Source organism: Belonocnema kinseyi, chromosome 6 (assembly GCF_010883055.1).
Source record: "Belonocnema kinseyi isolate 2016_QV_RU_SX_M_011 chromosome 6, B_treatae_v1, whole genome shotgun sequence".
In the NCBI taxonomy this organism is placed as follows: domain Eukaryota; kingdom Metazoa; phylum Arthropoda; class Insecta; order Hymenoptera; family Cynipidae; genus Belonocnema; species Belonocnema kinseyi.
In genome coordinates this window covers 125765893-125781983 of record NC_046662.1, presented here as the reverse complement: position 1 = coordinate 125781983, position 16091 = coordinate 125765893, and the positions used below count along the sequence as shown (strand labels likewise).

Genomic DNA, 16091 nt, shown 5'->3' with positions numbered 1-16091 from the left:
ACACTGTTAAAAATAGTATTAAATTTAATATACCCATGTGTGTTAAAAATTAATATATGAAGTATATGAAATCGCCATTGAGAATGCGCATATTAAATTTCATATACATTCATGTTAATCAATTACAAGAAAAATCATATAATTTCATTTTTCACAAATTTATAATAAGTTTAGCTGTAATTTTCGATTCTACATAATAAAACATGATACATTCTTCCTGTTTACCAAAAATAAAATTGGATTAAAATTCGAAAAGTTCAATTAAGTAAATAAATAACAGACTTAACCTACAATTAATTGTATCCCCCTTAACTTTTGACCGTTTAGAGCAAAATTAGAAAAAATGTATCCCGTACATTGCACTTTCATTATAAATAACAACTGAGTCTTCGAATTCTAGATTGTTGATTTCATTGAGAATATTTGACAAGATTTAAGAAATGAAAGCAGGTTGAGTTTTCACGCACGTTGCTATACTGACCTGTATATTAAATTTAATACACATGTATATTAAATTCACTACTCCAATGCATGTTAAATTTCAGTAGCGGTAGTGCATATTTGCTTCACACACATGTATATTAAACCTCCTAGAGATTTTTCTAACAGTGTAGTTATACCGCGCTACTGATTAGTTCAGCTCAAATATTTTTTGATTCAAGAACTAGAACTTCAACTGATTTTTGAAAAACGAATTTTCAATTTTTTTTGTTTATGTACATTCATATAATTCCAGAAACTTCAGCCTGGAGTACCCATGGGTACATTTCAACATATTATGATTAAAGTTCAAAAGCATGAAATATGCAACTTCAAAATTATTTGTGTAAAAACTATTTATTGTAATAGATAGTTCTTAATTTGAATGTTAAGTTTTGCTTATTGCTAGGCCACTACTATTCGCTAATTTCTACTGTATCTATCACGCTATAAGCCCGTGAAATCCATCGAAATCGTTTGAAGTAGAATAATGAACACATACAGTTTAATTTAAATCGTGAAAAGTATTCAACTTTTTCTTTGACGTATAGATTGATAGAGAACCAGTTCAGCTGCAGCCTCTTCCGGTACTTAGTGCCGGAGATGAAGATAATAACAGAGAAAATGACGACAGCCCTGGTATGACAGAAATTCAGATAGGAGGTTTAAATACCACTGACTCTAGATTTAGCCCTTACAAAAGTTACACTGGATGTCTTAGTAGTGAGTATTGCACATAATAACATTTTTCAAAAACCATGGCAGCATGTATCATTTATTTTCGTTTCCAGATGTTGTGATTTCAATTAATGGTGGTGCTATTATGAAACCTCTTGAAGAATACATGCTTTTCACAAAGAAAGGAAGTGAAACTGTCAGGGTGTCGATGCCAGCCGGAGTTCGAAGTGCTCAATGTTCTACTTTTAACGTACAACCACGTGGACTTGAATATCCAACAAATGACAGTGTTGTGAGTGATTTTATACGCCTGTTTTGACTAAACCTACAATGAATATAATTTGAAGTAATTACCACTTTACCCTAAGTTTTTATTGTTTTTAAAATAATAAATTGTTGTAAAATCAAAGGAACTCTTCTATGAAGGAAGTGTAATAAAGCTCCATTGATATTATGTGAAAAATCGCAATTATATTCTCCCAATATGTACATAGGCTGTACGGATCAAATATCTGGCTTGAGACAGATCACAGATCAAAGTTTGGGAGTGTATTGACATAAAAAAAAATTTCACAAGGTTTATAGAAGTAAACTTTGGGAAGGCCTGAAAGAGTAGGGAGTCATGGTTGGCTCCTACTAAAAATGAAAACAATATATAATGGCAGCAAAGTTAGTGTAAGGGTAAATCGGAAACTGAATTACTGGTTCTATAGTATACAAGGTGCTAGGCAAGGATGCGTTCTGTCCTCACGGCTAAATATTATGCTTTTGAACAAGTGTCTAAACGGGAATACTATCAATCGGTTGTAAATTTTCATAGAAAAATTGGAAAAATTTAGGGAAGTTTGCAAGCACAGTCGGGAAACAGCAGTCCTGAAATTGTATTATACAGTTTAAAAAAAATCGTACGGCAGTATTATACCATTAGGCCATTTCCCTTTCATAGAGTGTTGTTAAAATTGCTATTCCTCATCAGAGATTCAATATAAAATAATTATTATTTTAATAAATATGTCTCAAAAGTATTAACGAATCTATCTCAATAATTTCTTCTTTAAATCGAGATGTTATCATGCGTTGTAGTACTTTGTAATTATTTATTTATACTACACTCAAAATTGTCTGAAAAAGTGTCCATTACATAGATTTTTTTCGTAGAATCTCGAGTAAAAATATTGCGTCTTGAGTTCGACTTGAGTTCGTTTACAAGACGGCTATATCTCCCTGGTTTCCAGGGTCAAGACTTAGGAGCTGAAAACACAAATGTTGAGTTTATGTCTAAGGATTACGACTGGTTTTGAAGACAATTCGGGGTGGACTTGTTTTAAGACGAGAAGTTTAGGTCCATTATACTCCGACCCCTACAAACTATGGATCCCACCGGCAGAGCCTGTGATTTCCAGGAATCAGATAGCTAGGCTGGGACCAAATAGTTGGTCCCAGCAAGACTTAGAAAAATGTATTGGTTATATATTGGCTATGTCTTAGTTGCAGAGTTGGCCAAAACCAACTATTTTTGTGCGCTATTGAACGGTGCAATTAGTTTTTTTTTTTGTTATATCACACTAATTTAAAAAATTTTAATTTCAAACATTAAAAGACAACATTTTTTACGGAAAATCATCCCTTAGTCACAAAATAATTTTTCTTAACAAAATCATACACTACCGTGGAAAAGTTTTAGGCTACCTCTTTTTTATGACTAAATAAATTATCTTAATTTTAATGATGCCAGAACTAAAAATATTTCTTTTTAAAAGGTTGATTCTGTTCGAAAATTTGTATAAAATAAGCCCAGGGTGAAGCCAATATGTCTAGTGTTTAAGTATATATTGCAAAATAGTGTAAATTTCGATGTTTTCTTAAATTTTCAATAATTTCCGAAATAGTCAAGATTTGTCAATGTTCTTGGGCACACTTTGAAGCTTTATATTCACCGTATCACAAAGGCTTATAAATCGTAAACATTTTCTTTTTGAATTGCAAGAACTTGCAGCTGTAACAGAAAAGTTGGGAAAATTGCAATATTATTGTTGGTAACAACAATATTTTCGTAAAATGTATGAAACATATAATCATGAAGTTTCGGTATAATATCCTCAAAAATATATTTATTCAACTTTTATTCTGATTTAACTACAGATAAGATGTTTTGAAAATTTTCCAACTTTTCTATTACAATTTCAAGCTCTTGCAATTTGATTTTTTTTTACAATTTTTCCTAGTAATCTGTTGTGATAGAATGAAAAATAGCTTTAAATTGAGCCCAAGAGCATTGAAAAATGTTGATTATTTCTGAAGTTATTGAAAATTTAAGACAACATTGAAATTAACACAATGTATTCAATTTTTTATGCAACGTTTTTCTTGCAGAAAGTTTTATATTTTTCAGGCCTCAAGATTGAGATGACGTGAACAATTTTATTTACTTACTGCCTCATTATACTGGAGATAGAATTCCCTCAACAAAGTGGATATTGCGATTAGGGTAAAAAATACAAATTAACAGCATTTTGACTGTTCTCCGAAAACGGTCCACAGTTCCAGCTCGTTAGAGCAATTCTTGTTTCTTACAACAATTTTGAAATAATGATAAAGTTGTTACACGATTTTTTTTAACGAAGATTTTCAGGCTTACAAAGTCTTATAGCGATAATAACTATTAGTACACTATTATAAATCTTTGCGATCATACGTATAAAACGTTTGTTTCTGTTCAAAATAAATTAGCTAATGGTTAATATTGCATTGCAAAAAGTTAGATCTTAGCAAATTATATTTTCAAGTTGGCATTTTAGCACATAAAATATTCATGAATATATTGAAGGAATGAAGCTTGGAATAGCTGACTTACCCGATTTTCTTGAAACTCCGTATATTCATGTATTTTGACACGCTGATTAAGAATATTACAATAAAAATTTGCAAAAAGGTCATTTTTATGGCGAAACCATAAAAGACCATGAAAAGCATGATTTTTATGAGAAAAAACATAACGATGCAAAAACAAGATCGAGCGTACATGTGGGTCTTTGATCAGCATTATATCTTTGATCAATCACAGGGGTGCCTTCCCGCCCTCCACGAAACGTTGGAAAGTGGTAGGGTTTTGACTTACATTGTTTATGTAATCAGTCACAGGGGTGCTTTCCTGCCTACCACGTTAAGTTGGAAGGGGTTATGTGTTTCACTATCATAATTTCTGTAACCTATCACAGGGGTGCCTTCCCACCCCTGCAAGACGTTGGAAAGAGCTAGGTGCTTGCAAAACACTATGTCAGTGACAAGTCACAGTATTGCGATTACTTCTCCCCTGCTTATGATACTTCGGAAAGGGGCACATGTTTGACTAAAATTATTTCTGTAACAAGAAATATACCTAGGGTATTTTGGAGACACTACTACATAGTTTCATCTGCCAACGACATATGGCGCCATTAGTCAGTCCGTAGCCAGTCAGTAACTGATCGGTTGGTAAGGTAGATCACTGTCACGCGTCCATGATTAAGCCGACAGATGGTGCCATTGTTTTACCAGCTATGTAGTTCAGGCTATCGCGGGCGGATGTGGCTCTCGCCTTACCAGCTATTTTGTTCAAGCTGTCACTGACAGATGGCACCACCAGTCCGATGGCGACTGTGGATATCGGGGATTCCCCAGAGTTCTCGAAACAAATGAAAAAGATAGTTGGTCAAAGTCAGTTAGCGGAGGGGAGTTTCTCGAAGCTTCTAGAAAGTTCGGCCTAAGAGGAACATATATGTAATGCTTCTATATATTGCTAACTGCCTATGCCTTGCACACTAAGTGGCAAGGGGAGTGGTGGGGGTTTCTCGAGGGTTCCAGATACTTCGACCTTAGATTACCATATATGTTATACTCGCATACATTGCTGACTGCCTAAAATTCGCAGTAAGTTGTCAAAAAAATATAGTATCTTATTCGATTTATCTTTATTTATCTATTTTTAAGTTTTGTCATCTAAAAGTAGATCGTGGCATTTATTATCTGTATAATCGGTTTTTACAGAGGAAAATCTGAAAGACCGTTCGGTACTAGAATGAAAGAACATGCTGACAATTGTAAAAAATACAATAGAAAAACGGCTCTTGTGGAACACTCACATTCTCATAACCATAAATTTAACTTACAAAATGTCAAAATTTTTAATACAGCAACCAATTATTGGGAACATCTGTTCAAAGAAATGTTTCATATTGAGATAAAACCCAAATTCAGTTAATAAAAGAAATGACATTCAGAATCTGAATCACTTATACAGGAGGGAAACGCTAGGGCTTACCAAAATGTATCCAACCCCGCATACACTCCCATAAGAATAGCATTAGCTTGTAAGACAGGTTGCATACTTTTTGGTAACCCCAGCGTCTCCAGCCAGTATAAGAATGTCATAAAAGCTACGGATAACATCTAAATAAGTATTTATAGAATGAATAGTATATATTAATTTTTAAAACCCACATCGCCATATTTATAGTACTCTTCTATGTAAAGATGGCACACAACTAGATGTGCACAACAACTCAAAAAAAAACTATTATGCGCATGGAATACTCCCCTATACATATATCAGAAAGATGTATTGAGTTAAACTTCTCATTAGAATATAAAATATCACTCTCCGCTCATGACTCAGATAACGTATTATGTGTTAGCCCACATTAATAAATAAATAAGATATAAGTACCTAGCCATGAGTGGAAATAATTATATTGTTAAACTGTTTTTTATTTATAAAAAAATTTAAAAGAAACACCATAATTTTTAACTAAAAACTGAAAGAATGAATTTTGGAGCCTTTCCTCTTTTATCTAATTGGTATGATATCGAACCTCTAATGATTAAATTTTTGTAACTACTTTAAATATTGTAAAAAAAAGAAATATTTAGAGCTTTTTTCTCGTCTTAATGTTCTAGATTTTTCAACATCGTTAAAAACTGATGAAGCTCTACGTCAAGGGCGAAAAGATTTATGAAGAAATAAAACATTACTGACCAGTAATGCTGAAAACAAAACAACATCCTTTATTATATCTTTCCAAAAGAATTGAGAATTCTGGGGAATCCGTGACCCCTACGAGCGCCATCTGACTGGTGGCATCATCTGTCAGCGACAGCCTGAACTGCATATATGGTAAAACAAACGTGGCAGTGATCTACCTTACCGACCAATCAGTTACCGATTGCTTAGTAACTGACCGGCGGCGCTATCTGTCAGTGCCAACTGGAACTACGTAGTAGTATATCCGATTTCCTCTAGGTATGCTCTTGTTACAAGTCACTGGGGTGCCCTCCCGCCCTTACGGGATCTTCGAAAACGGCATATGTTTGACCAAAATCATATTTGTGATCAATCAAAAGGGTGCATTTCCGCAACTCTTGAGACGTTGAAAAGATGCCGTTCTTTCCCCCGAGACGTTGGAAATGTTAGAGACGTTTGTTGCTGCCTTTACTCAAGGTCTCTCGAATCCACTAGGTCCTGTCTCCACGGTAATGAACAGTAAAGAAGGATATGATGGCTAGATGATCACTAATTTTCTCGGAAACTGTTACACGTCAAAAAAATGCCTGCAGCCAAAAAAATTTATCATGATGGAACTTACAACCTTTCTTGAAAAATTTTTGCTAAATTTTGCGTATTATTAGTTTTCTTGGAAACTATCAGTTGCAGAAAAAAAGTTTAAAAGAAAATGTGTACCTCGATAGGAGCTACAACTTTTGTTTGGAATATTTTGCAAAACTTTGCATATGGGCTCAGATAAACGCAAAAATATGATTCTTTATAATTTTCTTATGACGCCACCATGAAAATCACCTTGTTGCAAATGCTCACTAACATATTCGTAATCAGCGCATCAAAGTAAATAAGTATACAGAGTTTAAGTAAAATCTGACAATTCAGCTATACGGAACTGCACCCCAAAATTTTGTAAAACAATTTATTTAATTTGTTATGCAAAATCTCCCTTACAGCAAGTTGTCTAAGTCGCAGCCTTTACTTAAATTATTTTCACAAGCCCATGTAGTTTTCAGCCGCTGTGCGATACCAAGATTTTTTACCATGTTTTCAGCGTGAAGGATTAGCCGAGTGGTTAGGAATGCGTTGCATTAGTTTATAATCTAGAATTTAGGTAATCGAAATCCCGAGTGCGTGCGTCCGTTTTTTCGAAGCGTTAAAAGTGTGCGATTAATATTAGTGGTGATCGGGTGTTTTAAGGTAATAATATAAATATATAACTGATAGAAAATAATATTACCAATTAAAAAAATCACAGTGCTTCACATACTTGTCAATAGATGCTTTGTTGATGTAGTCTGAGAGATCTTCATTGACTATGCTTGACACAATCTAAGAAGTCTAAGACTTGTTCTAGTTTTAATTGTATAATTTTCTGATCACGATATTTTGAAATTGTCCAATACATTTGCAACCATCCCGAAGATTGAAGATGTCATAGACTTAACAGTAAAATACTATTATGTTAACAACACGTGAAATTCAGATTAAACGATATGTCATATAAATCGATAGTGTCACGCTTTAAATTCTCAAGCGTGTGATGCTATGGTTGCAGTATTAACAAAGTTCAACTTCGTAGTATACTTTCAGAATCTATTACCAGAAATTTTAGGTTCAAAAATAAACAATTTTATTTCAAATAGTAAATGCATTTTTTTCCAGCAGTTTAATCTAAAAATATTCCACCTTGTGATAGCCTCTAACAACACTCCTCCATTTTCTTATATTTTTATGAACACTCAATTACTAACTTTACTCAATGCATCATTTTACCAAGCTTGGCGATCTATAATGCTTATCTTCTACAACCACTTAATCTAAGTGTTGTTAAAAATGCGTATTTATTTAAGAAAGATGGAAAACAGCTTTAATTTAGGAATGAAGTGCGTTACATATTTAATTTAAAAATTCAATAAACAATAATAATTTCATCCAATTACTGATTAACTGTTTATTTTTTATTTACTTAATTCTAACTTATTGAACTATTTTGCAAATTTACTTGAAGAACTTTTAGACACAACCCATTTATATAATTACATCTTTGTTTATTAATTTTAAAAAAATACTAAATTACATTTTATATGTAATCACTTTTAAGTAATTAATCACTTACTTATTTTTAATTCAGAAAAATTGTTATAGAATATTATGCACAATTTACAGAAATCACTGCAAATTACAAGTGTACTGGAGGTAAGTTAGGAGTTAAATGCAGAAAAAGTATTTATCCGAAGATAATGTTGTAATATATAATATATAATAATGTATAATTACTTTTTTGTCGTAAAAGAACTCAAAAAGTACTCAACAGTCTTTATGAAAAGACTTCATTATAAACAGTTATTGATCAAACACATTTTTTTATTGATGAAAAAACATATCATACTATTTTAATCACTTACAACCACTTTTTAGCCACGAAGATACTAAAAAGAAGGCCAAAAAGTGATAATAAGTGGTGATAGAAAACTTTAAATATAAACAGTTAATTATTTATTAATGGTAAAAGATGTACTTCACATGCTAAATGAATTATATACACTTAGTTAGGATAAAGTTCTTGAAATACGACCGTATTTATACTTCACGGCACGCTCAGGTGCCGCTATGCAGGAAGAGTGCACTTTCCAAGGATTTTCCATAGATTTTTTTTAACTTACGCCGAATTTAATTCACTTTCATCAAACCCAAAGTAATTTTGTCGAGGGATGCACATGAATCTACGCAGATTTTTGTGGACTCTATTTTATCCTCTGGCATCATTAACGCAAACTAAAATGGACACGATTTATTTTGAAAAAACTGATGTCCACTTTTTTGCCCGTAAAAACTGGCAAAAATCGACAACTTTGAGGAGTCATAACTTACGACCTATCATAGATTGGACATTGTTTTTTATTTGTAATTACAGAGAATTGAGTCAACTTTCACTTACTTGTGAAACACTTTCCCGTGGAGTAGTTAGGTGCGAAGGTACACAGTGTTCTTTGTAACTTAGTGATTTTTCGCTGCAAATAAAAAAAGATTGGGATTTTTCTTTGTATCATAAAAATTAAAAACCTATGAAAGATAGCGTATTATTTTTCCAGTAAAATTTTCTCATAATTTTGTCCTCTTTCTTTTTTCTGTTTGACATTTTGCTCTAAATTGCAATGGGAATTATCCGTCCTCGTAAATGTAGCTTTTGGAACTGTAAAAAAACCCGTCTTGGCAATTGATTGAACTTAGTCTCTAAGTTTTTTTATTTTTAAAGGTTATAATTTTTTAAACTCTGATACCGGCTTCGTAGTTTTCAAATGAAAAAGCTAGTTAGCTAGTCTGTAAAATATTTTCTGCGTGATCTAGGCTAATTCTGGCTTGCTTAAGTTCTTTGTGTGATATTTGTTGCGGAAGTTGAACTAACTTTTCTTCTAGCTTGTCAATGGCTTTTTGTTCTAAATGTATCTCGTATGTTACATTTACCCATTGCTTCATATGAGATTCAAATGATTTTTCTCATCCTAGGGTATCGTAGCTGTTGTATATTTTGCATCAAAATCCTTTAATTTGTTAAAAATTTGAAATTTTTTCTGTTTTAACTGAATCTTCAAAGCTTATGTCTAAATCTAATGCTTTTGGCAGTAATATAATATAAGCATCTATTATAGGTATGAAATTTTCCTTGTGTAGCAAGTAAGGTTCTGATTCCATTTGTTTTCAGAGTATATTTTAAATGAACTGGTTTCGAAAGATTCACTATCGATTAACTTTATATTAGTGGGGTAGGGGGTCTTCTACATATTTGATATACATCTCTCTGTTTACTTTTGTCAATTGTCTGTCTGTTATTTGGTACATAAGAGTCTCAGTACTTAATGATCATGTGAAAGTCAGGGCCTATTGATTTGTAGAGTTTATTTATTTGTATCGGGATAGGGAATATTGTTTGCAAGGAACCTTTCTCTTTCTCGATTACCGGTATCTCCAGTATATATGTAAATAGGTCTTGGAATACTGCTACAGAGTGGATACTGATGTCTAGAATTCTGCAACGGTTTCTTTTAGTACCTTAGATGTTTAAATTTAGTGATGTACTATCCTGTGTGTTCCGTCGTTTATTGCGTTGATCACTATTTCAATATCCTTGATTGTTTGATCTAATAGCATTGCTGCTAATACTAATTTGGAGTTGACAGAACAATCCTTTGTTGCAGCATTCGGTCCATAAGTGTTGTTTCTCACAAACTGCACTTCTTGAGGCAGGCTAGTTCTGCCTTAATAATAGTAGGGTTAATGGCTTTATTTCAGTTTTCAATGATGTCAAATTGATAGCTAGAATCATTTTCAACTTATCATGAAACAAGTGTACTTTAGAAATTTTCTCAATGTAGACGTTTCCTTGAATTTTTTCGAGGTTATAGTTAGCACTGATGATCGATGCTAGGGTCAGCAGGAAGGTCCAGAAGGGTGTCTTTATCGTCTGTGAAATAGGGCATTAGCTGATTTATATGAATTCGGATAGATATGTTTTTCATCTTTTCCTGTATCAGTTCCTTTTTCATTAGTGTAAAGAATGGTTCACTGAATATAAATCTTATTAATGTTAGTTTTTTGCTGATAGTTTCATCCATGAACCAGCCAGAGTTTTCCGATGGCGCCGGGCTTTATTTTTTATTTTCCTTCCGTTACGTTCAATCGCCATGACATAAAGTCGTTATAAAGATCGTTTTGTTAAGGTGCTTCGGATCTAAATGAATTATTGGGATCGTTGTTACTTTCTACTGACTAGCACCTTCTTCTAACTGTGATTACAATTTTTTCTTACAGAATTTCGTCTTTGATTATATTAAGAAGTTTATCTGCTGGACCCAAAATTTCGGTATCTGATAGCTCATTGTCAGTGGTTATATCTATTCAGTCTAGCGCTTGTTGTAGAATATCGTTGATGAGGATTGGGAATAATTTGGGTAAACAGTCTGCTACATTGTTCATCTTTTCTTTAAGATATTCAACTTCGTACTTATATTCTACTAGCCGTAATCGCCATAGCAAAAGTTGCGAGCTAGGGTCTTTCACATTGTGTAACCAAATGAGCGCTTTCTGGTCACATTGGATTTTATACGTTTTCAGAGAAAGTATTGACGTATCCTTTTAATTGTCCGGACGAAAGCTAAGAGTTCCTTTTCTGAAGTGCTGTAACTTTCTTCTGCTTTGTTAAGCGTTCTGCAAATAAATAAGAAAGCGTGTCCGACCTGGTATAGTGATGCGCCTAATCCGCGATTGGATGCGTACTTTGTTAAAGTGAAACTTTCGAGGAATGATTGCACGTCTTCAGGTGTTTTCAGCTCTTTAAACTCCTAGATTGCTTTGATCCTAATAGGGTTTGGCTTAACTCCTTCTACGGTAATAAGATGGTATTTTGATGGTTTTAATTGCAAGCCTAATTTTTTCATTCTTTCTAGAACAGTCACTAAATTTTAGTTATGTTCTACTAATGTTTTTTCGAATATTAAAATATCATCAATTTAAAAAAAAAAATCTTTCTCGATTGCTCCTCTTAACGCATTTTCCATCATACGTGGGAAGGTTGCGGGTGCGTTTTTTTAGACCAAACGGCATCCTATTATATTCGAAATGCCCTTTCATAGTAGAAAATTTTGTATGTTTTTGGCACTCTTCCTTCATGGGGTCGTTATTATGCAGACGGTGATCTACTACCATTCTAAGCTTAGTTTCTTTCCTAGGGACTATCTATAGTGAGGAGTTAAAAGCATAGTTAAAGAAACAATAGAAAGTAATACAAAGTTTAATTAAGCACAATATTTGGTTTGTAATCTAGAAATTAAAAAGAAAGAATTACTAGTTTCATAGTGAAAAAATGGCGATATAAAATGTTGTCAATATATATCATCTTTTAGTTTGCACGGTGACACAATTATCAGAGAATTTCGTTATAAAAATTAACTCCACAATCTTTCTTTTATAAAAAATATTTTCTATAGCCACGCTTTTAATATTTTTATAATCAAAATCCCTTTTCCGGTCCGGTATTAAAAGTGTAACCAATTAAAAAGGCTATAAATTCCGTTTGTAAAGTTACTTTTATTTAATTCAAAGTACAAAATGTGTGAAAATAATAAAAAATTCAGAATCAATTCACTTTCGTTGGATATGACCCACTTCTGCCTTGACTATGGCCTTGAGACAGTCCAAAAACGAATCGCAAGCTGCCCGAATGTGACTGGCAGGTATTTTGGCCCACTCGCGGACAATGGCTTTCTTTAGCGTCTCGAGACTGGTGTATCTTTTAGTTCGGACCTTGCTCTCTAAAATGGCCCGAAGAAAATAATCCATTAGATTCGCGTCTAGCGAATTCGAGAACCATTGTGTGGACGTTATGAAGTTGTGAGACGGTGCCGAGTCCTGCTGAAACGTCCATGGTCTACTACTGAAATATTTGTCCGCCCACGGCTATCGTTTTGAGGGTTTACGAATTTCTCAATTGGAAAAATGTTCTCGTCAGAAAACACAATGTTCGGAAATTAACCGCTTTCGGCCAAGCGAAGCAACGCCTTCGCTCTGTCAAGTCTAACTTGTTGCTGCTTCGATGTGAGATCATGCGCCTTTTGGATCTTGTAAGGCTCGACCTTGAGATCATTTTTCAGTATGCGGCGGATGCTATGGTCGCATATTTTCAGTTCTGTTGCCATTTGATTGGCACTTCATCGGAGATATCGCTCAAGTCGCTTCTTCACTTTTTGAACCATCTCACGTGACGTTTCAGTCTTTTGATGACCACCTCCATGACGTTTTGCGATGCTACCAGTATTATTGTAACGAGTTTTGGTGCGATAAACAAAAACTTTATTCACTTTAAGGTGCTTGAGCTCACGAACAATCGCTCGTAGTGATTTTCCAGCTAAATATAAAGCAATCACACTATTACGTTTGAAATACATCACTGATTTCTTTTTCGCCTTCACTTTCAGTAAAATGCTTTTGTGCGCTTCTAAACAATACTGCGAACTGTCATTTAGTAAACTTTTACACAGCTGATGCTCATGCGTCAGCTGTGCGAGCGGTCTGAGGGTGGTTACACTTAGAGTGCCGGACTATGAAGTACTTGATTTTGTGGAGGAAGAAACTTGGTCAAAGTTGAATTTTACACCATTTTTTACAAGGGATTTGACGATGATGTGTTCATAAAAATTCATAGTGATTAAAAGTGAAAATAAAAGTTTAATCACGCATTCGTATAGAAAGCCATCATCAGCAGGTCAATATTTGAATTGTTATTCTTAGCATCCGTTTTTCCAAAAATTTGTTTTCATTAAAAACCTAATTGGCAGAGGTATTAAAAAAGTCATGTCAACTTGCGGGTTGAAAATTTTAATTTTATTAAAGAATTGCTTCAATTGAATGATTATCATATTGAGCAAAAGAAAACTTATCTAATGTAGTTTACTTACTGGTTGCAACAAATTTTACATTGGGGAAACCGGAAGGAAACTAAAGAGACGCATAGCTGAACACAAAAGAGATAGTAACAGTAATACAGGTCTTTCGCAACATGCATGTACATGTTGCCATACTTTGCATGTTGATTAGAAAACCTTTTAAATACTTGCGAGAGAAAATATCGATTATAAACAAAATATGGTGGGGTGAATTTTATAAGGAAATATTCTGATAATTGTGTCAACTTGTGAACTGAAAGATGGAATATCAGTAATAATTACCAATGAATTTTAAATCAATAAATTGTTTTTGAATTTCAAATTTTTTGGAGCGCTCATTGGATAATTCACTTGTTATCTTTATCTTTACAAGTGTGCTTTATACATACTCTAAGTTTTCGTAGCATTGAGGTTTTATTTTACCAAGCAGGTGTCCGTTTATTGTATAATGAATTGAGGCTTTACGTTATATGTCTCCATGAATTTTATGTCGTAATTTTTCCCTATGAATTATGTAATTCGTTCTTTTTACTTTCTGAATAACAAACACAATATTGTACTTAGTTAAACTTTTGAATAACTTTCTATTGTTTTTTCAACTATCATTATTTTTCAACTTTAAATGTTCTATTATGTATTTAACATTTACATTTAGCATATGAAGCCTTTTTTTTATTTTAGTTTAATATAACCTTGAAAACGAGACAAATACTTTTTCTTTCACTCCTCTTGTACCTCCATTTTGCCATTTCTTTCAATCTATTCTTTAATTTATTCTCATTCGATCCTCTAGCCCCCTCCAACTTATTCAGCCACTCTTGTCTTAATGAATCCTGCCCTAGAATCTTGAACAAAGTTTCCTGCCAACTTCCTTAATCTGCTATTCCTCCTCTACGTTCTTCCCATGCATGCTCCCACGTTTCCTCTTTCCATTCGTAGATTCTGCACTTTCTGTTTTCTTTCTTTTCCCAATAATTCCTTCCTTTTCCTCGTCTCTCAATCGAAATCTTCCTATTCTGGTCCACCTTCTATCTCCTCATCCCTTCATAAATACTTTGGTACAGCTTTCTTTCTTATTATCATTTACCATTTATTATATTTTTATTCCTAGATCATCACCCAGTGTATATATTTTTTCGTTCCCTATCCTAACTCATCCCACCTTTCTGTTCAGTTATTCTTTTAAGTCCGATATTAATATATTACATGAAAGCGGGCTTAAAGGACGTCCTTTCTTCATTCATCTCACTAACCAGAAACTATCTCTTACTTGTTCTTCTACCTTTACCCTGCTTTTTGTCTATTACAAAATTTCCGATAATCTCTTTATAGACCAGTCATCTAATACTTTTAGATGGTCGTTTCTGGGGCAGTCATTTTTTTCTCTTTATTACTTTATTTAGGAGTGCCTACTATGGGGTCAGTTTCTGTGAATAGGATTTCATCCCGGAACATGGAAACATTTTTGGGAAAAGGTGCAAAATATCACATTCCATCAGATTGGTGCTTTCATCTTAATTGTATAAGTAAAAGTGGCCTCACAAAAGTTAAAATAAATAAAATTCTCCGAATAAATAAGAAACATTCTTTTATTACAAATAGTCACGGAGCTACAACCTTTCAAAAAACCCAGATTTTTTCCATTTTCTGGCAAAAATCACATGTCTTTTCGTATCTCTCTAGCTCGGAACGTAATGGCCAGATCTACAAATGGTCAATAGGTAAATAAAAGTAGACGTAAATATCTCTAATTATAAAAAAAATTGTCTTAACCATAATAGATTGCGAGTTAGCACCAGCCAAAGGTGACTTATTTCGTCCTGGATTTATAGGTAAATGCCCACAGTTCAATTTTGTAAATAGATCCTTTTGAGGTTGTCACAGAAGAAAGTTTCTAGATAGTGAATACAAGAGCACTTAATTCTGCGTATGCTAAAAAATTGTTACTGCAGAATTAGGTCCTCTTGTATTTATACTCTAGAAAAGTTCTTTTGTGACAACATGGAAACGACCTTCTTACAAAAAACTGAACTCTGGACATAGACCTGTAAAATCAGGTCGAATGGGGTACCTTTGATAGGTGCTACCTCGCGACCTATTGTAGTTCAGACAATGTTTTTTTTAATTGCAGGTTTAAACGTCCCATTTAATTCATCTGTTGATCATTTTTAGATCTGACCATCGGGATCCGTGATACAGAGGGGAAAAAATGTGTTCCTTGGAAAAAAATGGAAAAAATCGGGGTTTCTTAATAGGCCGTAACTCAGAGACTATTGGTGACAGAGAAACGTTTTTTTCTTTACGCAAAATTTTATCGACTTTATTTTATTTAATTACAATTTCACCTCTCAAATGCAAAGGAAAGCACTAATCTGATGCCGCCTTTAGGTCCACGAATATTGTCATTCCTATCCCTTTCTCCCTATCAATCCTCTCGTTTTCTGGACAGTTCAGAA

The 16091-nt window shown here is 33.5% G+C and overlaps 1 protein-coding gene across 1 annotated transcript in view; it reads left to right on the top strand.

Moving 5' to 3' along the window:
* The window catches only part of LOC117174188, a 1286801-nt gene that overhangs the window by 1041986 nt on the left and 228724 nt on the right, over positions 1-16091 (top strand). The window contains exons 26-27 of the mRNA XM_033363042.1: positions 1032-1203; positions 1272-1450. Of these exons, the coding sequence (XP_033218933.1) occupies positions 1032-1203; positions 1272-1450 (351 nt within the window). The remainder of the gene's footprint in view (positions 1-1031; positions 1204-1271; positions 1451-16091) is intronic.